This window comes from Mus caroli, unplaced genomic scaffold (assembly GCF_978045245.1).
Source record: "Mus caroli unplaced genomic scaffold, Mus_caroli_1 scaffold_19, whole genome shotgun sequence".
NCBI classification, from domain to species: domain Eukaryota; kingdom Metazoa; phylum Chordata; class Mammalia; order Rodentia; family Muridae; genus Mus; species Mus caroli.
This window is the reverse complement of record NW_028227274.1, coordinates 40,135,285-40,157,234: the sequence shown is the minus strand read 5'-3', so window position 1 is coordinate 40,157,234 and position 21,950 is coordinate 40,135,285. Positions and strand designations below refer to the sequence as shown.

The 21,950-nt window shown below is 42.4% G+C and overlaps 1 protein-coding gene across 7 annotated transcripts in view; it reads left to right on the top strand.

Moving 5' to 3' along the window:
* Positions 1-21,950, top strand: part of Ppp2r2b (protein phosphatase 2 regulatory subunit Bbeta) — a 406,697-nt gene that overhangs the window by 273,851 nt on the left and 110,896 nt on the right. Inside the window, exon 1 of one of the 7 annotated variants that reach the window (XM_021150235.3) lies at positions 15,503-15,597. The exons of the other annotated variants lie outside the window; for them this stretch is intronic. Coding sequence (XP_021005894.1) covers positions 15,525-15,597 — 73 coding nt within the window. The 5' untranslated portion in view covers positions 15,503-15,524. Of the gene's footprint in view, positions 1-15,502; positions 15,598-21,950 lie in introns of those variants that run through there. 7 annotated transcript variants of the gene reach the window in all.

Sequence of the window (21,950 nt, the reverse complement as noted above, 5' to 3'; positions counted from 1 at the left end):
TTCACACTGCTTTTGGAAACTAATTTAGGGTAACATACAGGAATGGATAAAATATGACATAGTAGAATAAATTAAGACTCATATGACCTAAAATCATGGGCTCTCACAACTCTATCGTAGGCAGGAGTAGTATTTCTATCAAACCAAAGGAAGATGACCCGATCCTTGTTATGACAGGACCCTCGGAGTGTACACATTGCTTTCCACCTGTAGAGAGGGCAGCCCCAGAAGACTGATTCCCCCTAGGTATTGACTCTAGTCTGTGGGATGAGAGGAGAAAATACTTGGTTTTCCATGAGCCCATGGAAGGGTGGGTTTGTATGAACACTCCCCACCAGCAGCCAATAATTCATACCTGCTCACTGCCCCTAGAGTCGACACCTTCAACCTCAGCTTCTAAGTACATTTGAAAAACGTATAAAAACGTTCTGGAAGGTGAAAATCTGCTTCATTGAGTTCTGAGCCTGTATTAAGCTCACCTCACACTCTGAACGTCTAAAGTACATATATGCGTGGAGAAGAAGAAGGGGCTTTTGCCAGCTGGTAGCCTTTCTCATGGAAAGATCCCTCCTATGATCTTCCTTTCCTTTAGAACACCCATTATGTTTTTTTAAATATCTTTTTTAATTGGATATTTTCTTTGTTTACATTTCGAATGTTTTCCCCTTTCCAGGTCTCTCCTCTGGAAACCCCATATCCCATTCCCCCTCCCCCTGCCTCTATGAGAGTGCTCCCCCCCCCACCCACTCCCACCTTCCCTCCCTGGCATTCCCCTACACTGGGACATTGAACACCGTCAGGCCCAAGGGCCTCTCCTCCCACTGATGCCAACAAGGCCATCCTCTGCCACATATGTGGCCAGAGCCATGGGTTCCTCCATGTATACTCTTTGGTTGGTGGTCCAGTCCCCACGAGCTCTGGGATGATCTGGCCAATTGACGCTGTTGCTCTCTCCATTGGGCTGCAAACCCCCTCAGTTCCCTCAGAACCTTCTCCAACTCCTCCATCAAGTACCCTGTGCTCAGTTTAATGGTTGACTGCAAGCATCTACCTCTGTATTTGTCAGACTCTGGCAAAGCCTCTCAGGAGACAGCCATATCAGGCTTCCATCAGCAAGCACTTCTCAGCATCCACAAACACGTCCGGGTTTTGTGACCTTGGGATGGCTGATACCCACTTATCAGTGAGTACATACCATGTGTGTTCTTTTGTGACTGAGTTACCTCGTTCAGGATGATATTTTCTTTTTTATTTTTATTTTTATTTTTTGGTTTTTTTGAGACAGGGGTTCTCTGTGTAGTCCTGGCTGTCTTGGAACTCACTCTGTAGACCAAGCTGGCCTCAAACTCAGAAATCTGCCTGCCTCTGCCTCCCAAGTGCTGGGATTAAAGGTGTGCCACTACACCCGGCTCAGGATGATATTTTCAAGTTCCATCCATTCGCCTAAAAATTTCATGAAGTCATTGTTTTTAATAGCTGAGTAGTATTCCATTTTGTAAAGGTACCATATTTTCTGCATCCATTCCTCTGTTGAGGGACATCTGGGTTCTCTTCAGCTTCTGGCTATTATAAATAAGGCTGCTATGAACATAGGGGAGCATGTGTCCTTACTACATGTTGGAGCATCTTCTGGGTATATGCCAAGGAGTGTGATATAGCTTGGTCCTCAGGTAGTACTATGCCCAGTTTTCTGAGGAACTGCCAGACTGATTTCCAGAGTGGTCTTACCAGCCTGCAGTCCCCACCAACAATGAAGAAGTGTTCCTCTTTCTCCACATCCTCACCAGCATCTGCTGTTATCTGAGTTTAGCTATTCTGACTGGTGTGAGGTGAAATCTCAGGGTTGTTTTGATTTGCATTTCCTTGACGACTAAGAATGTTGAACATTTATTTAGGTGCTTCTCGGCCACTCAAGTTTCCTCAATTGAGAATTCTCTGTTTAGCTCTGTCCTCATTTTGTTATCAGGTTCTTTGGTTCTCTGTAGTCTAACTTCTTGAATTCTTTGTATATATTGGATATTAGCCCTCTATCAGATGTGGGATTGATAAAGATCTTTTCTCAATCTGTTGGTTGCCACTGTGATAGGTTGACAATGTCTTTTTGCCTTAGAATACCCATTATTTTAATTGAAAAAAATTTAAAGAATTCCAATATATGAGTACAGTATTTGCATCATTATCCACCCCTTGTGTCTTGGAAATGAAATCTTTTTCTGGTATGTGTCTGTATTTGTTACTTCTCTGTTGCTAGATAAATTATCATGATCAGAAGCCACTCAAGGAACTTACCAAGAACTAGACTTGGTAATGTTGAGGTTGGAACAGCAGCGTCAGGGTGGGTGGCCAGAGCAGTGACTTAGGAGCTCATGCATCAAAGAAACATGTGAAGCAGAAAGAAAAACAACAAAGTGGGGAGAGGCTATAAACTATCAAAGCCCACACCAAATGACACACTTCCTTCAACAAGGCTCCAGATCCTAAAAATGTCATAACCTGCCTAGACAACACCACCAGCTGGGGGCCAAGTGTGCACACGCATGAGCCGATGGGGTAACACTTCTCATTTAACCCACAGTAGTGTTTTTTTCCCTTGTGTTTTGGATGTGAAATCTCCTCCTAAGGCTCACTCACCTGAAGTATTTGGTCCCCGGTTGCTGATATTATTTAGGACATTGTGGAGTCGTGGGCAGTGGGATCTTGGTGAGGGTAGCAAGTTGTAGGAGAGAAGGAGTGCAGTTCATACCTTATCCTGCTCAGAGGCTGCCTCTGCTTCCGACTACCGATGCAGCATAATCATTGCCACGCTCTTTCTCCACATAGAGCCAGCAGCCTCCATATCCTTCCCCACCGTGACACAATGGTAAACCATATGCCCTGAGCCATGAACCAGAACAAATCCTTCCTCATTTTTATCAGGCATTCTGTCACAGTGATATGAGTGATATCAAAAACCGTATCTATAAAAACAAAGAGACATGTTCATCGAATGTGGTGGGTGTGGCTATGGGGGGGTTGGTAGGAATCAGACATACATCAGAACCTCAAGAGTCCAGCATTGAGGCAGAATTACCACAAATGTAAATAGCTATCATCCCTTCCCAGTCTTTGGGCTAAGATAAAGTATATATATAAAATCTATGAGTGTACACTTCATCTATGAGTGTACATTTAAAAATCTCATTTACTTACTAATTTGTCAAGATATAAAAGATAATGAAAAGAAAATGAATTCTACAAGACACCAAGGGTATTTTTTCTTTAGACAGTGTCTCATGTGTGTCAGGCTGGACTGAGCTCACTATGTAGCTAAGGATGACCTTAGCTACTTAAGAACTTTTGATCCTCCTGCCTTTACCTTCCAAGTGCTGAGATTGCATATGCATGCCACCATACTCAATTTATGCAGTGCTAGGGGTTGAACCCAGGGCTTTGTGCATGATATTCAAGTTAAATATCAACTGAGCTACCTCCATAGCCACTGGGGTCGGGGGGGGGGGGGGGAGGGTGGATTTGCCTCAGAATACACATGTAAATCCTGGAGCAGACATTGGGTGCTTTCTTAGCACTCTCCACCTTGTTTGTGGAGACTGTTGCTTCAGCCGCACTAGTTGGCCTGGCCAGTATCCTGTGGATTCTCCTGTCTCTGTCTCTTTAGTGCTAGATTCGCAGCTACATACCATGAGTTTGACTTTTACAAGGGTACTTGTGATTTCACTGAGACCTGCATCCTCACACACCAAGCATTTCACCCACTGAGCCATCTCTCCAACCCTAAGGGCTTTATAACCAAGAGATGATGTCTTCCTCCCTGGAATTCCTTCCTTCAATTGTCAAGGGCTCTTCCTTTAAGACTGGCCATTTCCTCTGTTGACTTTAAAAGCTCCTCACTTACCTCCCATGCTCCCACTCTGAAGGGTCTCACATCTGTTCACAATGTTCTTCTTTAAAGACCAAGTAGCTGCCAAATCATCTCCAAAGTACTTTTCTCTTATAAATATCATTAGGTGCATTTTATGTTTCTGTGACAAATGTCTGAAAGGAACAAGGAAAATGGAGGGAAAACTTATTCTAACTCATAGCTTCAATGGTTTCAATATATGGTTAGTTGGTTCCATTCTTTCTGGACCTCATGTGGCAAAGCATCATGGCAGAAGGCATGGTGAAATATGACTGCTCACTTCCTGCTATCCAGGATGCAGAAAAGAGGAAGGGAGGGCCCGGGACAAAACATAATCTTCCAAGTTATACTCTCAAAAACCTAATTTTTCTAGCTGGGCCCAGCTCCTACAGCTTCTACTATACTATAGCTTAGCTTCTGAGGACCAAGCCTTCAACAGAAGAACCACTAGGGAACATTTCATATCACATTATAGCAGTAAGCTTACCATGGTAACAAATGTCCTTTGTTAAAGTCCATTGCTATGTCTCCTTTCATTGTGAATGTTAGATCCTATCTCTCTCCGGCTGTTCATTTTCCTGCTGTTGGTGTGAAATGTCATTTATCTAAGTGATTCACCTCTAAAAACCCTTCCATAGTTAGAAAGTTTTCCAAACTACATTTGACAAAGGTTCTCTTTTATCCAGTGTTCCTACTCTTGGCAATCTTAGACTTCTTTGAGAATCTGGGAAAAAAATTAGTATCCCCTATTCTTCAAACAGTGCCTATATTTATACACAATTTTTAAAATGTAATTTCTGGTGGTCCAAGGACTCTGAGTGAATGTACCATCTCGTCCCTCATTCCCTTCTCCCTCCCGTCCTCTGGATAATAAATACATCCTCAAATAAACTGAGTCCGCTCATATATACTAACATTTTTTCTGCAGACATAATTCATCAATATACGTATTTAGCATTTTGCATTGGAGATATTGAAAGCAGAAACCTTTGCACTGAGGGTCTCAGTGTAGCAAGAGAGGTATACAGGAAACCAGTGAGCATGACATGTGAGAAGTACTAGGGTAAAACACAAGACTTCAATGACGTCATAATTCGGGATGCGTTGTTGTCCTTTCTTCCTACCATCCATTAAGATTCTCATCAAGCCCTCCAAGGTCTCTGCCCAGTGTCATCTGGACATGTGTTCTTCCTCTGCACAGCCCTGGTACCTCATGCTCAGATCAAAATGGAAATGTTGCTGGCTTCTAAATGTGCTGCATTATGTGAGTCTCCCTGTGTGCTGTCCTTCCTCTGTCCTGTGCCTTTGGCCAGACTGGCTTTCATTCGACCTCTGATGATAGATTATGCTTTTTCCAGGGGTATTCTCCTGCCTTCTCTAGTTTCTGATTCTGTGCTTCCTGTGTATTACATTGAACTCTGTCCTTGTCCTTATCACAGTCTATGACAATTGTCTCTTCTTATGCTTGAGCCTATTGTTATGCTATGTTGTCCTCTAGGTCAGGGAAGATCATATGCACAATTCTACTCATACCAGAAACACACACTAGTTAGGAAATAAATATTGGAATTAATTAAATCACTGTTCAGTCATTTCGCTAGAAAGTTCTCCACATAATTTCTTGAAGATTTTCTACTATGAGCTAGAATCAAGAGCCAGAGTTCCAAGTGATGCTGAGGATGAGGCCTCCATGAAGATGATTTTTATTCCCCTAAGGCTGAGCATCCCTCTTGGTATCAGTAGATACTAAGAAACTCTGGAAACCTGTCCACAAAACCCATAGGCACAGGAAATCTACCATCCCGGAGGAAAGTTTCCCATCTATAATTCATTTGCTTAGACTAGAGGATGATCTGATTCATAAGCACTAGGGCGTCTCTGTGCCTTGCCTTAGGGACCAGAGCAACTCTAGGAAAATTAAAGTAGAGGGTTAAAAAAAAAAAACTAAAGGGGCCTGGGAGAGAGAGCGCCAGCCTTTGTGTCAGGCCATCTGCCAGGCACTGTAGGAGTATACAGGAGATGAAAGTACATCTCTCCTATAGTCAAAGCGCCTGAGTCACTGCCTTCAGTTCCTTCTACTGTGATGTGAGACCAGTGATGTTTACTTGGAAAGCCCCTGGGAATATGAGGTGTGATGGATGTGAAAATGCCCAACACAAGTCTGGGCATGAAGTAGACACTCAGTAAATACCACCAGAAGGCACATGGCTCATCAAATCTAGTCAGGACAAGCTGAACAAACACAAAAGCCACAGTACACACTCACATCCAGTGATGTATCTGTACAACGCATGCCAGAAATTAAAACTTAGTACGAGGAGACGGTAAACCTCAATAATGTTTTATATTCATTGTATCTTTCAATGGTATTTCTAGTAGTTTTGATTCAATAAAATATATTGGTTATGTTACCTGTTCCTTTTAAAATATTACAACTAGAATATTTAACATTGTTATTGTGACTATCATTATGTCTGTCAGACAGTGCCAAGCTGGAAAGACAAGGCAGTTATTGACTCTAAAAGGAACCTGTTAGAGGTGACCTAAGAAGTGACCTACCCCATGTGCCACTTGCTAATTGTTGAGTGAGGATGAAAACACAAAACTCTAATCCTGGATTTGTCCCCTCATGGTAGTGTTAATACTAGTATCAAATGACACCCGGGCAAGAGTGATCTAGTTACTCTAGTGCTTACACAATCTGTGCAATGGACCTAGGGTGTGTAATAATTTCTGGGGTCTCTGGGAAGTAATAGCACAGATGCCCACACTTTTCATGATGCCTGCTATGACTTCCTTATTTGGCAGCACTGGAGAAGAGAAGGCTGCAGACAGGGTTGGGGGAGGCGGAGATTGTTGTTGGACATATCATTCATTTCTGTACGATCTCGGCAAGTTATTTACTCTCACTGGACTTGCTGGGAGGATTAAAGAGGCAAATACCAACTGTGTAGCCCAGTGTGAATGTTCAATTGTTAGTGACTGTCACCAACCGTGTGTTTTACGCAATGATGTCTCCTTGGCTCTGGAACAATGCCTGATGCATATTTGTTCAATCGATATTTGGTGAGTGAATGAAATCATTCATTATTCCATCAAGCTGTAGCTGATTAGGAACATTCCGAAGATTCTAGTGTTATCAGGCAGGATCTTGCTCCTCTCCTCTAGTCTCTGAGTGCAGGCATATGTCCAGTATAAATAGCCCCAAATGCTGAGAACAGGCCATCCAATGATTGGCATGTATCCTTCAATATTTATTCTACCTTCAGGCCATTGAAGAGCCAACCCAACAATGTTCCTGATTCTTTCATTCATGCAGTACACTCAACTATGGTATACCCCTTCTTGCTGTTCAAATTAGTCATCTAACACCTCCTCTGATATAGAATCCTTTTGTACCTAATCAGACTTCACTACATTGTATTAGCTCTTCATATTTTTTCTAAGCCAGGCAGAGGCATCTTGGATTATTGTATAATAACCTAGGCTCATTTCTACTCGGTTTATAGTATCCCCTTTCACTCTGTAAATCCCCTCGGGTTTCTTTCAGCTTGCACAGGGTAGGCAAAAGAACCAAAGGGTGTTTGGTGGGAATAGGGCTGTTTGCAAAGAGTTATTATCCCACACTTATCAGCATTAAACTGGATTTGACAACTCCTAGCCTAGGATTTAAGTAATCTAAATCCTTCTTCATTTGGCAGCCTGGTTCTGCCCGTTATTTATTGTGCTATCCAATTTATTCTCATCAGTGCACTTGGAGGCTTGGCCTTTGGCATCTTCAAAGCCAAATGATTTATACAAATAATAAAAAAAATGGGGACTGTGGCAGTGGAATACAGAGCACATCCCCCCCACTCCATTTCCTCTTGTGTGGTTCAGTTCATCTATACATTAACCTTGGACCTATGCATCCTCTCCAGAGAAAACACCCTCATCTTCCACTGGTCTCAGTGAGGAAATGCCATTGCTGTGGAGTGGATTGTATGGCAAGACCAGTGCCTGAATTCCAAACATGGATCTCTGGGTTTTGTATGGGAGGTACCATGCAGACCACTCCCTCATCATAGAATCTGGGCTATCTAACCAGCCCTTTGAGTACATACTGCTTTTTGTCCTGTTTGACCTCTGAGGAAACTGACATGCTGCAGCCCACTCTCTTGGGGAAGGCAGAAAGTAGAAGAGAGGAATCCTGAGGGGTGCCTGGTTGTGACTAAGTAGAACAGGGAAATTGGTACCAATGATATAGCAATTTTTGAGCTTTACAATCTAATAAGCCTGGTAGTGAATCTCGGTTATTAAAACTATTGGCAGAAGTAGCAAGTGGCCCTTCTGTGCCTCAGTTTCCTCAGCCATCAAGTGGAAATGGTAACGCATCAGTAATTATGCAAACCAAACAGAGAGAACAAGCACTTAACACAGTTTCTCCATCTGCAAAGATTGAACGGCAATACTGCCTTGCCTATTTGATTCTCTCAATTCTATGATACATGTTATGCAGTCAAGACAGTAGCTGAGAGACTAGAGATGGAGCCTAGCTTATGTGAGGCCCTTGCTTCTACTACTGCAACAAAATACTAATAAATACTAATACTAATACTAATACTAATAAATACTAATACTAATAGAGAACAATGCTTGGGCATGCTCAGTAAATATTAGCTATTGTAACTGGCACTGCTGTCACTCTCACTGCTACTTCTGCTACAGTCACCACTCTGACCTCTCTTGTTAGTGTCACGACTCAGCCTAATGGTCAGTGTAAAAGCTCAGCCACAAAAACAAAAAACAAACAAACAAACCCTCAACCACATATTGTAAAAGTCTCAAAACACAAGGGTAATTAGAGCATGCATGTCGTCCCAAGTCATCTATGTCCCTCTGTCTCTGTCTCTGTCTCTCTCTTTCTCTCTGTCTCTCTCTCTCTCTCTCTCTCACTTGCCTCCCTCCCCTTTCTCAGTGTACATCTTCAATGCCACCAATACACCCATGCCCTTTTTGATGTTGAAGCCGATCCACACCTTTCTGCTGAAACCAGATGTCTTAACCACTTACTTAGAACCCGTTCAGACTTCATTTACTTAGAATCATATACTTCATTCATTTATTTAGAGTCAAGAATAATTCTACCAGGCCCATCTGTTCAGAAACTAGAAAGACACCCCCCACCCCCCAGTAAACTTGGTATCTCGCAAAGAATTGTCTTTTGACATTAGCAAACCCACAAGTTCCATTGGGTGAGCGCGCACAGTCCTGTTCCCACAATTCTGTATGTGCTCTTCTGTGTTTTCACAGTTGAGCATGGACTGCCTTGCTTGGTTGCTGACTTGGATTGTGTCACTAAATGGTGAGGACAGGACATACATATGGAAGGCTTGCATACGGAGAGGCAGTGATGCTAAGAACACCCGGAGGTCTAGAAGTCCATATCTGACCCAAATTCTCACACATATTCTGTATCTAGAGCCAAGAGGAATGTTGGGTACATAAATTTTGAACAACTGTGTGTTAATAATTTATGAGTCACAAATGGAATTGTTGTCAGTGCAACTTTTCTTGGCTGACGCTGTAACAGTACAAGATTAGGATCAGTCAGTTCAGCTGTGTGTTCACTTAAGCAAGTTATCCACCATCATCCATCCCTGTGTTCCCCAGCTACAAGCTGGACTTAGAAAAACACACAGTCTGTTCTTGTGTTTATGAGTTGACCAAAGAATACATTTAAGGGTATATAACACAACCCCTGACCCCAAATATCCCATCAGTTGTTAGCTGTTAGTATTTCTTCACTTTCATACTTCAAAACTCTTATCTTTGATGTGTTTGGTTGATGTTGTAATTGGTGGTGATTAGAATGTAAACACTGCAGTTTTATTAATGTTATTGTCATTGTTCGTGGTAATGCTTATAAAATGTACCTTTATTTTGTGTCCCTCTTTCCATGTCAGTAAGGGTGCCTTTGTTCTCACTTTCAGGGACAAAGCCACTGTGGAAATTCCGTGTCTCTCTTCCTTTTCTGTCCACCTCCATTTCCTGTCAGCTGTCTCTGTGTTTTCTCTTGCTTTGAAGAGAAAGGATAGTTTCTGAGCATTCAGAGCTGAAGGCCAAGGCATCCCACAGAAAATTATCTGTTAGCAATGCCTCACTAATGCCTTGCAATAAGGAAGATCTTGCAGGCACTTTTATGAGTGTGGGCATGCCAGAAATCCCCTTATTGTGTACGTGGTCAAAGGAGCATTATTGAAATTCTTGATTCTCGTAGTCACCCTATGCTGAATGGCTTACCTCTGACCTCTTGCTATCACTGATAAGCAGAATAAATGAGTGATGGTTTCAGCTGCCTCCTTCTCTCTAAGGGTAGCAAATGAGTCAGCATCAGGGACTTTGCCAGGAGGTCTGAATCATAAATATCCCTGCAAGCCATCAAGTATCCCCCGAAAAGGTTGTTTTGAAACATCACACAAGGAAAGAGTCCTTGGCCCTCACCTTAATCATAAGTCACTGGGAGATATTTATAGATCTACCTCTACCTCGGGGATAAAGAGGGGAAGCCAAAGCCAACTACACAAATACAGAAATTAGTTTGACCCTATTGCAAAATGATAAACCTCTCATAGAGAAAAATCTAAAACATGCCTATGGATACCCACACTCTGGCCCCCAGATTTCCATCCATTTCATTGGCTTTGCTTTGTAAGGATTTGCTGCATGCCAGGTGTTAGGCTGGCTCCTTTATCTCTTCCCCCCTCCCTCACACCTCTCAATGAAAAGATGGCAATATGTCTATATCATCTTACAGAAAAAAAAAACAAAAACAAAAACAAAAAACCTGAATCTCCCAAGAGCTTTTTGACACCCAGATCTATGTGATTTCAAATTTGAGTTCCTTATGACTGAAAAAACTCTCTAGAGACTGAGAAAAAGTAAATGCAAGGCTCTAGAGATAACAGTTGTCCTTCCCTGCCATGTAAGATGCTAATCATTCAATAATAAATGCAGTACACTGCAGTTAGGGGCTGTGGCAAAACTCAGTTTTACATTTCTGCCCAGTACTATAAGCAGAACACTAGGCACCTTCAGATCCTTCCACACCAATAAATACACCCATACATTCATAAATATATAGTGCATACATACATACATACATACATACTCACACATCACTGCACTTCTGTTCCTAGAGGGGCCATGCTCTCAACAGTCCTACTGCTTTTACATTTTAAGAGGCCAGTAACTAGTAAGTCACCTTATACTCCTGAATTGCTACCACAGTCCATTTTTGTTTTCATCCATTCTTATTTCTTTAGAATATCTGCTATTAGAAGTATCTTTGTGACGCATATAGTATTTTGTTTATAGAAATGTTTTTAAAAATACATTTCAGGCTATTTAACAATGAGGAGATTAGAAGGGAGTCAATGAGTGTGGGGTACAGGGTTCTACCAAAAAGGGATACTCACTCACTTCAGTTCTTCCTTCCAGGCTTGCACCTAAAGTACCCCATCCCCATGCTCCATCCCCCACCCCCACTCCCCCACTCCCCCACTCCCCTACCCCCTAACCTATTCCCACTGGTAACCACAAAGATCTCAATTCCTCATGGACATGTAAAGTATCTCTGACTGCACGTTCAGGGCTAGTCAAGCTGCCCTGACACCCAACTCTTTAATGACAGAAGTCTAGCCTTCCCGGTTACTGGGGCCTTTTTTCCTCTTTGTACATCCAAGGTTGACTCTGTGACCATTGGCTGTATAAAGAACATAATCACTAAGCCCCTTTTCTTCTCTGGCAGAAAAGAAATGAATGTTTGTTTTTCTGCTCGATGAGTAATAATTTCTCTTATTGATACATATGAGGAGATGATTTCATTTTTAAGAATGCCATCCACAGCAATGTCACAGTGTCATGAGTAACACTGAGGTGAGGTCTTTGTCCCTTCCTAACGCTGGCTCTCATAGATAACACTCACGAAAGCAAATCTCTCCAGGCCCTGCCTCCTTCAGCTGAAAAAATCACTTCATCTAAAAAGAAAATGTTAACAATTTTATGATATCTAAAGTTACATATGATTAATGCTGAAAACTGAGAAATTGAAATGTATCAAAGAAGCAAAATTAAAATTGGAAAGTTCACCCAGACATAAAAAGATAAATGTTGTGTGGTGTTATGGACATGGGGAGTCTAAAACAGTCAGACTCACAGAAAGAGAGTTAAATGGTGGCTTTCGAGGACTCGAGGGAGTGACTGTTGTTTAAAAGGTATAGCATTTTAGTTAGGGGAAAACAGTCTTAGTGATCAATTGCACAGGTAATTCCAGATAAAGATAATATATGAATAGCTCAAAATTACTGCACAAATAGCTTTTAAATAATTTTACAGCAACAACAAAAAATGGTATGAAATAATAGAGTATGTTAATTAGTTTGACTTAACCATTCTATAATGTAAATATAAATAGAAACACCACATTGTACCCTACAATTACAAAAAGTAATTATTTATCATTTAAAAATGATAACTAGAATAAGAAAAGTTCACATCACACAGTTTGGCTCTTTAAACCTTAAATGCTTCCTTCCTGACCCTAAGGAGTCATATCTATATCTAATATAGTTGAGGGGATCCACAGTAGGAAATGAAAAATATCGAGGGGCCAGCATAAGGAGACCCTGTACTTGCCATTTACTGCAGTAGAGTGGAATAGCAGGTCACTGATAAGCTTTGAGTTTTAACAAGAGAGTTTAGGAGAGACAGTGGCTAACATAAGAACACCTTCTGTGGTCTCCTCAGAACACTAGACAACTCCATTTCACATGAGAAGGCCACACTCAGCCCTCCTCCTAGTGCGACTTCAGACGGAAATGGGAACCCAAGGAGTCTCGCTGTAGCTCTGCACGTCCTGGTTACAGGGATGCAAAAGCCCATTGGCACAGCCAGTGAAGTGGTCTTCCTTTTGAAATCTAGACTTTTCTGTGGCCTCTAAGCATCCTGATGGTTGCCCAGTGGCATTTGTGAACGTGGTGGAGTTTGGTAAATGACCCAGCAGAGGAGACTATGGAAGGTGCTTTGTGTTGAGGGAAAGAGTATTAAAGCACTAGTAGCTTGCGTCGCTCACGGCCTGAGAGCCTGAGATTCAGGAGACTGTAGTTAAGGTACTGACTCCAAGACCAGGCTCTGTGGCTTTGAATCTGGGCTCTTCTACTAACTGAGCTTAGGCTGCTAGAAACTGTCCAGCCTTCCCAAATCTCTATTTCTTTACATCAAATGAAAAAGTAAGAACACTAACACAGGAATTTGTTAAGCAGATGGTGAAGTCTATGGGTGTATGACATGGAGCACGCCTGAAAATTCCTGAAAGCTTTGTTAACCTCTGAGGGTTGGAATGTGCTTAACCATGCTCTGCTTCCTGGTGCGCCCCAAAAGTACCCTTCCTAGACACAAACTTTCAGAGCTCAGTAACTCTACTCTACTCTTCATCCGCAAACTTCATGGCCATCATATTTAGTTGGATGTAGATACCATATGCTCATTGGTTGTCTCCAAATCAGTAGTTATCTTAATGGTCCTAATGCTATGACCTTATAGTACAGTTCCTCATGTTATGGTGACACCCCAACCATAAAAATATTTTCATCCCTACTTCATAAGTAATTCTGCTGCTGTTATGAATTGTAATGTAAATCTTTTTGTCCATAGAGGTTTAATAGGTCACAACCCATAGGTTGAAAACCACTGCTCCAAGTGGATGGGTGTCGCTTTTCTTCCTGATTTTAGTGCCTGGTGACTAGACTCCAAGCTGCATGGATATGTGGTGGTGGAGACAGTATTCTTCCCATGATGCATGTTCCTCATCCCTCCTCCCATAAGCAGAAAAGTCCCTTTAACCCTTTGCTGCTTGCAGGACAGAAAGAGAGCAGGAGTTGGGGCAGGAGAAAATTGAGGGCCTTGAATGTTTCTAATTAATTTGAAGAAGACTTCTGTGCCTCTGTGTTACCACTCATAGACTTCTTGTTTTAATTTTCTGTTGTGCCCCCACCACCAACGTGATGTGCCAGACAAAGGGATAAGCCATGAACAGAACAGACACTACCTATTAGAGTCTAGTGGGAAAAGTGAATAAATAAATGGGAAATATTAGGGCTATAAGCTCTTTGGGGGGTGGGAATTCAGGTTACTATGGAAACTTAGGAGGGTTCCCTATTTCCTAACAAATAAAGAAGGCCAGTCAATTGAGAGAAAGCAGAAGTCCCTATAATAAAACATCAAGTAGGTGTGATATTTTTACTTCAAAGACTCCCAGGTTCAGTGTAATCTGTACATAATTGTGTCGAGGGAGCACAGTATTAATGCGTTGAAAACAAAAGCATTTTCTGTGTCCTGTGTTCTATGGTCAACTTATACCACTTTCAACAATTGGAGGAATTGAGGTCATTTGTCCTGACACAGGTTTTTCTAACATTATAAAAGAATACAGACATACCCCGGCTTCCTGGCACTTGCATGCATTTGCCTTTGACTGGTTGCTTTTTTTTTTTTTTTTCCTGAGCTGTTTTCTTTGCCCTTTGTGATAGGAAAGTGGCAGAAAGGCACAGTGTCTTCACGCTGTGTTTTTCCCTTTCTATTTTTCTGATCAAACTGTATCGCTGCAGAGGAAATCAAATCTAATCCTCAATATATTTAGCATGAAAGCAATAAGGAGCATTAATTCACCCCAGAAAGAGTGAGATACAGTTGGGTACTCAAAGAGAGAGTCACCATGGAAACTGTTTCCTTGAGATTCTGAACTCTCCTGGCTCCAGGCATGACTATGTGAAGAAAGGAGGGTGAGTTGAAGAGAAGCAATATCGTGCCCTTTCTGTTGTCTCTACAAATGCAGCTGAGGGATTGCCATGAATTATTGATTGCGTGCATAGAAGAGAGATATGAATTAGAATTATTAAACTGTTGTCTTGTAAATGAGTGTGTCAGAACACAATAGAACTTGTTCCTCGGTGTTCCTCTTTGCTACCTGTCAAAATCCTGTTGAGCAATCAGAGAACTATCCTAAGGTCAAAAGTTTGAATGGAAGTGCTAGGAATTAGGGTGACGAAAGAGTCACATGAGCGACAGCTAAAGCAGCGAGCTGTCAAGACGCCTAGATACACTTGCCTTTGTGTACCATTTCGAGATGATTACAGCTTCCGAATCTTTGCAGAGATATTAAAGACATAAAGGTCAAAGGCCAGCTCTTGCCTTGGGGACTGTGTTAATGGGATGTGCTGGAATTTCTCTAAGGACAGACTAATGGATGGAACGCTTTCTGTTTGTGTGCACGTGTGTGCAGCTCACGGTGCACCCACTCTTTCAGCTCTCTTGAGCTTACATCCTCATTCTTTGGTGTTTCTCTCTGTGTGTCACCTCCCATTTGTGTGTGGGAGTCCTGTTAATAAGGGTTAGCATGCATTCAGTGTTTCCTGGGAGTCTGTGGCTCTTCTGGGTCCTTCACTGGGTAGTTGAAAGCAAGGGCTTTTGTGGAAGTGTGACTATGTTTTCTTTCTCCAAATAAATAAGCTGGCAAATGTCAACTAAAAAATATTTATGCTGTTGTTTGCTTCTCTCAATAGCCCATGAGAAAGTCCCCATTGTGTGAATGAGGAAATGGAATTTTGGCGATGGCAATTCGTTGTGCTCAGTCCTAAAGCCAAGCGAGTGGCGAAATCCAGGTTTGAAACCTTGTTTGAATCCTAAGTCAATTGTCTTCTCAGAGCACCGCCATGTCTCTATTTTAAAAGACAGAAAACCCACCTTTGTAACTTGTATTCAAGCTTATAGCTGTTTGAGGGCTTTAGAGCATAGGTCAGCGCCTTCAGTACACACAGAGTTGGGCACTAAGAATAACAAAATATAGCAAGTTCCTGCCTCCAAGGCACTTACCATCTTCCAGAAGTGGCATGAATGAACCAGACAAGAGTCAAGGGTGCAGAGAAGGGAGATTAATGAGACTCATGCATTTGTTGAGACTGAGACACATTCTTCTTCATCTCTCAAGATGGGAAGGAGCTTCTGGAAGGCGAAGGTAAGAGAGAAAAACATTGAGAGTCAGATCTGCAGTGTAATTTTAAGCAGAGATATGAAAATAGGTACAAAGGGTTTGAAAAGAACGGGGCACACATTTGAGAAAAGTGTGACAAGCAAGTTGACAAGTACACCAGTATGACACACTGAGTGTGACACCAGAGGGAGGAACTCTGGGTCTTGTCAACAAACATGAGATATCAAAGGGGGTGCGCTTATATTAATTAATTAATTAACTGCAGTTAAAACAGTCCGTTTCACTGTCTATCGCCATAGTTTGTACATATGAACACCTACTCTCCATTTCCCAGATTAAAGTTTAGGACTTCATAAGATCTTCTGGTCCTTTCTGACTTAATCCCTTCTTTCCTCAGGGATTTTTTTCCCTATTCTGATTTTTCTGCAAGGGTCCAGAGAATAGTGATAGAGGAAAAATTAACAATGATGGCTTAAGGAAGCTTTTAATAACTCACAGAATGAAGCATGAAGGTAAGAGATTTCAAACAGGAAGGGCGTGCTGTAAGGTTCAAAATCCCTCCCTTCCATTCAGCTAAATATTTCTTCAGACCCATACACTATAGATACAGTGATTGCTAGCATGCTGTATCAATAAGGAGACCAAACAACAGTTCCTTTCCAGTGTAGTGTAGCAGGAAATGAGAGTGCTTAAAATATGCTTTAAATGAATACCTGACCAGAGTAGGAAAATCAAGGAAGTCTTCCTGGGAGAACCGTAGCGCCTAAGGACTAGATGCATATGGGCTATACAGACCAAGGGAAAGTCAGTGGTTGAATAGGCAGGTAAGAAGTGAGTAGAAAGGTCAAGAGTAGAGGACCTGCCATGTTGAGGTAGTAGTTAGAGAGTTGCAGAAGGAAATAAGAGACCTTCATAACAAAAGACAAGAAATATACAGAACTAGATTAGATCAACAGAGATTTACTCGAGAGCAGCATGCAACCAGCAAGCTGTCGCAAAAGGCTGCATTCATCATCCATGAACTTTCAGGTGTTCTGTGTTACAAGCTTGTCATTGTAGCTTATATTATGGGCCGCCACCTGGTTGTCAGTCATCTCCCTTTGAACTTGAGCCAGAAAAACCAGTCAGGCCAGGAGCTTTCCAACATCAGTCACCTAGCTCTCAAGATGAAGCTGTTTTCCTTATTCTCTGCACATTCTTTGGCTCCTTCGCTGCCGCCGCCATCACCACCACCATCACCTCCCTTTCTCTCTGTGCCTTTGGAATGGGTGTGGCCAGTGCAAGCCACCCCCTATTATGCTTTGTCTTACTTGTCCCCCATGCAGCTTTGGGCAAGCTGTTTAGTTCTCAGCATTCCCCTGCCTCATCTGTCAGCAGGCAGCTCTGAGAAAGTAGCCTTTGTAGCCCTGAGGACAGCCTCCGCCCTGCTGCCCTATTGCCAGCTCTGCCGCAGGTGACCTCCTCTCCTTCTTTCAGACCCTCAGGCATCCTTCAGAAGAGCACTACTCACTAGACACAGTGTGAATGTGCCCGAAAGCATAATGCACTGATGGCCCTGGAATGGGACCTACTGAAGCCTTCAGTGAACCATGTCTAGACAGGGACAGCCCTGAAGTGGGGAGCAGAGAGAGGCTCTCAAGTTAGGAGGCAGGTGCTGCTGAGAACTAGCTGGATAGCTGTGGGCAAGTCCATCAATTCCAGGTGCCTTTGATCTTCTCTGTAAAATGGAGGAGACAAAATGGCATCTACCCTATGTGTGGGAACTGGAGAACAGGTTAGTGCTTGTAAAGTATTAGTACTTCGTGTGGTGATGGGGTGTGAGTGTGTGTGTGTGTGTGTGTGTGTGTGTGTGTGTGTGTCTTTATCCTTTATTAGTACTGTGGATATTAATTATTGTTTCGCATTCTGCTCGGTCATATCTGTGTGAGTGGAAGAGCAGAGCCTGCCATCCTGCAGGGGCTGTTGCCAAGAGCAGCTGATGAAGAGGTGCACATGGCCCAGGGCCAAGCACACAGCGCTCCCCCACCCCATAAATGTTTGTTGAATGAATGAGAGCAAAGTACCTCTCTCTAAATGTTTTCTGTAAATGTTTCATCCTAATGATCAGGGGAAGCTTCCATTCAGAAGGAGGTGCCAAGAAAGTTCACAGGGTGGCAGCCTGGGCTTAGACTTGGTGGATTCTGATTATATTGAACAAAATATACTCAGATCAGTCTATTTGTGCCATTGAAGTGGTGCCAATGAGCAGCAAACTGTGCTTTCAAGCTGGAAGACTGCCAGGATCTAGAGTTTCAAGTCAAAGCGAATTCTACCTGTGTCCAGCATCCTCCCTCTCTTTCCACCTTAATATTTGGCATGCTTTTTTACAAAAATCTCTACAAAGGCTTCTGACATCTCAAAAAATCTGGCCCCAGATGTTTGAAAGACTTTTGCAGATAAGGTAATCAATCCATTTGGTGGCCAGATGCTGTCTAAAAATGTTCCTGCTACAGCACGGTGAGTTTCTAAATTCATTAGAAACATAAATTAATTAAATCTAATCAACAGTGGGTGATACAGAAGATTAAACAGTGGAAAACAAATACATTTCCAACTGGGTCACATTAAAAAGAGAGACAAACAGCTCTACTTTAGAGGTAAGGGAAAGGCAAGTTAACAATTGTCTGGACGTTCCCAGTAACACCTTCCGAATCCCAGAAGCAGGATAAAGCTGTCATTCATCCTAGGTTAACGTTCTACTAGAGTCTCTTGGACTTCCTGTATCCCATGCACTGTTCTTGAGCAGTTTTGGGCTTCCTTCTGCATCAATGCTCTAACAATCTCTGCCTTTTCTTTGTTCTGTAGGTAGGGCTTCTAGACAAAGGGCCTGGGATGTACTATGGGCCATGCATATGAGACAGTGCTTATCATATCCTCTTTGTCAGATGTGGAAATGGGGTGAAACAACCTGCTTTATTTACTCCACGGTAAAGAAGTTACTTGAGTTCAGAGGTCTTGCCTGTCAACATGACCACCACCAATACCAGAATGGCTTCTGGCTCATAGGTGATGAATGAATATCGTTAGATGTATGAACTGTAGATTGAGCCCCTTTGCACAGGACTTCTGATCATCATACCTATATTAGTCCTCAGTGTAAACAAGCCATCAAAGATGAGTCATTTCACAGAGCACATCTTTTCTTCCACAGAAACATACCTGAGGTATAGCTACTCTCTAAGACCTTATCTTTGAGGGCTCAGCTCCTGATCATTGTTGTACAACATTCTTCTCCTTTGTTCTCTACCCTCTCAACCTAGACAGAACTGAAGAAGAGTCTAGGTGAGCTAAGAGTGAGTTTCTGAGGTCAATGCCTGGTGAGCCTTTGACTGTGATTCACTGTTTCCTTGTTTGACACTTCCACTAGCTGGTGCAGATGAATGACCCAAGGCAGTGGGGACCAAGGAATTGTAGAGAAGCCAATTTGCAAAGGATTCTGGGAAAGCCAAGACCCTCAGATACTGAATCAGAGTCAGGTAGAGTTCAGAAACCAAGTAGTGTGAAAGATGTGTGCAGGTGTGTCAGGAAAGCCCAGGTGTCAATAGGCATTGACAAATAATCTGTTGCTGTGAGTTCACTAAGAACAGGTGGTTGGCATGGCCACTTCTTAGGGAGGTCATCTGAGGTTCTTTGAACCTTGCCTGCAGAAACCCTGACTATTTCCTCAACCCTTGACTTTATCTGCATCACCACCTAGTAACATTTGGGAGTACCATACAGCATTTGACAGTCAACTTCCTGTAATAAATTCAACAACAGCAAAAAAAAAAAAAAAAGAATGGGTGAGAGACTCTGTAAATTCAGGATCCAGAGGTCTTTTATATGGGGAGCTGCTCCTTAGCTCAGACCAGAAGGATCAGTGTGGGAATGACAGCCCAGTGCTGCCTGTTGTAGTGGTGGTGATTAAAGAAAATAACAATCTAGCCAGCTGTGGTGGTGCATGCCTGTAAGCCCAACACTTGAGAAGCAAGTTCAATGTCACTCTGGGCTACAGAGTAAGTCTCAAAGCAAACATGGTTGGAGAGATGAGGAGGGAGAAGAGAGGAAAGGAGAGAGAGTTTTACAAATAAAACTTTGTCATTTTTAAATGTTGACAACCTGTTTAAAAATTTAGAGACTGTGTGAGCTAGCTCTGCAATTCTGCAATGTTATTGAATAAAACAATAAAATAATTGGTGATGAGATTTGCCCTATCTACTCGAAGTGGCTTTGGTAGTCCTACTATGTGGAGCCTTGCACTGCCTTTTCTGAGTCCTAGGAAGGGATGCACTAGGAAAAGTAACAAGACATGGTCACAGTTACTGAGAACCTGCAGCATGTCCCTTTCTGCTCCTCACTCCCCTCACCCCTCATCAGACCCCACTAAAGGCATCCTGCTACTAACCTCATTGTTTATATTTTAAAGACAATGATGTTCAGAGATCTCAAGCAACTTTCCTAAAGACATATCACTTACAAATGACAGAGCTAAACTGTATCTTTCCGACAACATCTAAAACCATCCTTTTAACTGCTCACCGGGTAACTTCTAGAGAAGAGGTGGCAAATGCTGTGACCCTGCAGGACAGTTCCTGTCCTTGGTTGTAGGGACCCCCAATCATAAAATTATTTTGCCGCTATTTCATAAGTGTAATTTTTGCTGCTGTTATTAATCCTACTGTAAATATCTGATAGGCAAGATATGTGATGTACGACTGACCCCCATGTGGGGGTTGCTACTTACAGGCTGAGAACTGTTGCTCTAAGTAAAGTGTTATTCTGACGTCAGTGTTTATATGTGACTCGTACCACTCCAAGTGCTTTCTATACATGTGTACACACACACACACACACACACACATACACACCACATGTACATGCACTAGGTAACAGTCTCTCTGTCTTATGTCTAGACTCTCCAGCAGGTAAACACTGAAGCTATCATTTAAACTGGGCATGGTTGATGCCTCTAGCTAGCTGCCCTTTCTGCCATTATTGATTCACTGACAGCTGTCCCTCGGCTAGCCTTCACTATGTCATCCTGCTAACTCCAGGCACATGGGGCAAACACCAGCAGGTCTCTGAAGCTGGCTCCTCCACTACTAATAAACTAAGTAATCTATAAATCCCTTCTCCACCATCCAGCAAGCCAATTAGATGTTGTTTTCTTGAAGGAGGGCACCTGATCAGACTTTCTTGGCATAGAAAGATCTCTCCCACCCAGCCTCTGGTGTTCTAATGTCTTTCTTCCTGAATGAGTGGAGACTGTCTTGGACAAGCTCTAGAACTGAAATATCCCAAGAGTGAGTGTGCACCTCACAACGAGTTCACATAGCTAAGTGTGCCTCATTGAAGAGAATGAGGTACATGTAAAATTGTGATATTTTACATTTTAATAATTCATTGGGTCTGATGTACCTATTGTGTGTGTGCATGTGCGTGTGCGTGTGTGTTCCTGTTTGTGTACAGTATTAGAAGACATGAGCCTAGGATACCAGGTAACAAGTATCATTGAGATTAATGAGTAGCCCAAGAATCAATGCTTCCAGTGAACATTGATTTTATCTCTGCTACTTGTGAGACATTAAGCTGGGCAAGGAATATCCGTGGTGAAATGTCAGCTATGATCTCTTCCCTGGTTGACTACACAGTCTACAGGGCAGATAGTAACAACACCAATACAAATATAAATCGCTGAATCTCAGGAAAAGCATGGGATTCTTGTGAAGAGCCATGCAGAGTAGCTTTGAAAGGTGCTGTCAGAAATGGCTGCTCTCAGGAGGGGTCATTTAAGTGTGAACTTTCAAAACTGAAGAGATGCTAACAAAGGAAAGGGGTACTCTAGGCAGAAGGAAGGAAGCAGGTTTGAACACCCCAAAGTGGAGGGAGACAAAGTGTCTTTATGGGTCCTGCAGCCAAGTGCAAGACCAGAATAGAGTGAAGAGAGGTATTGAAAGGCCATGTAATTCCACAACATTGCCACACCATTAAATGATCAAAGGTTTA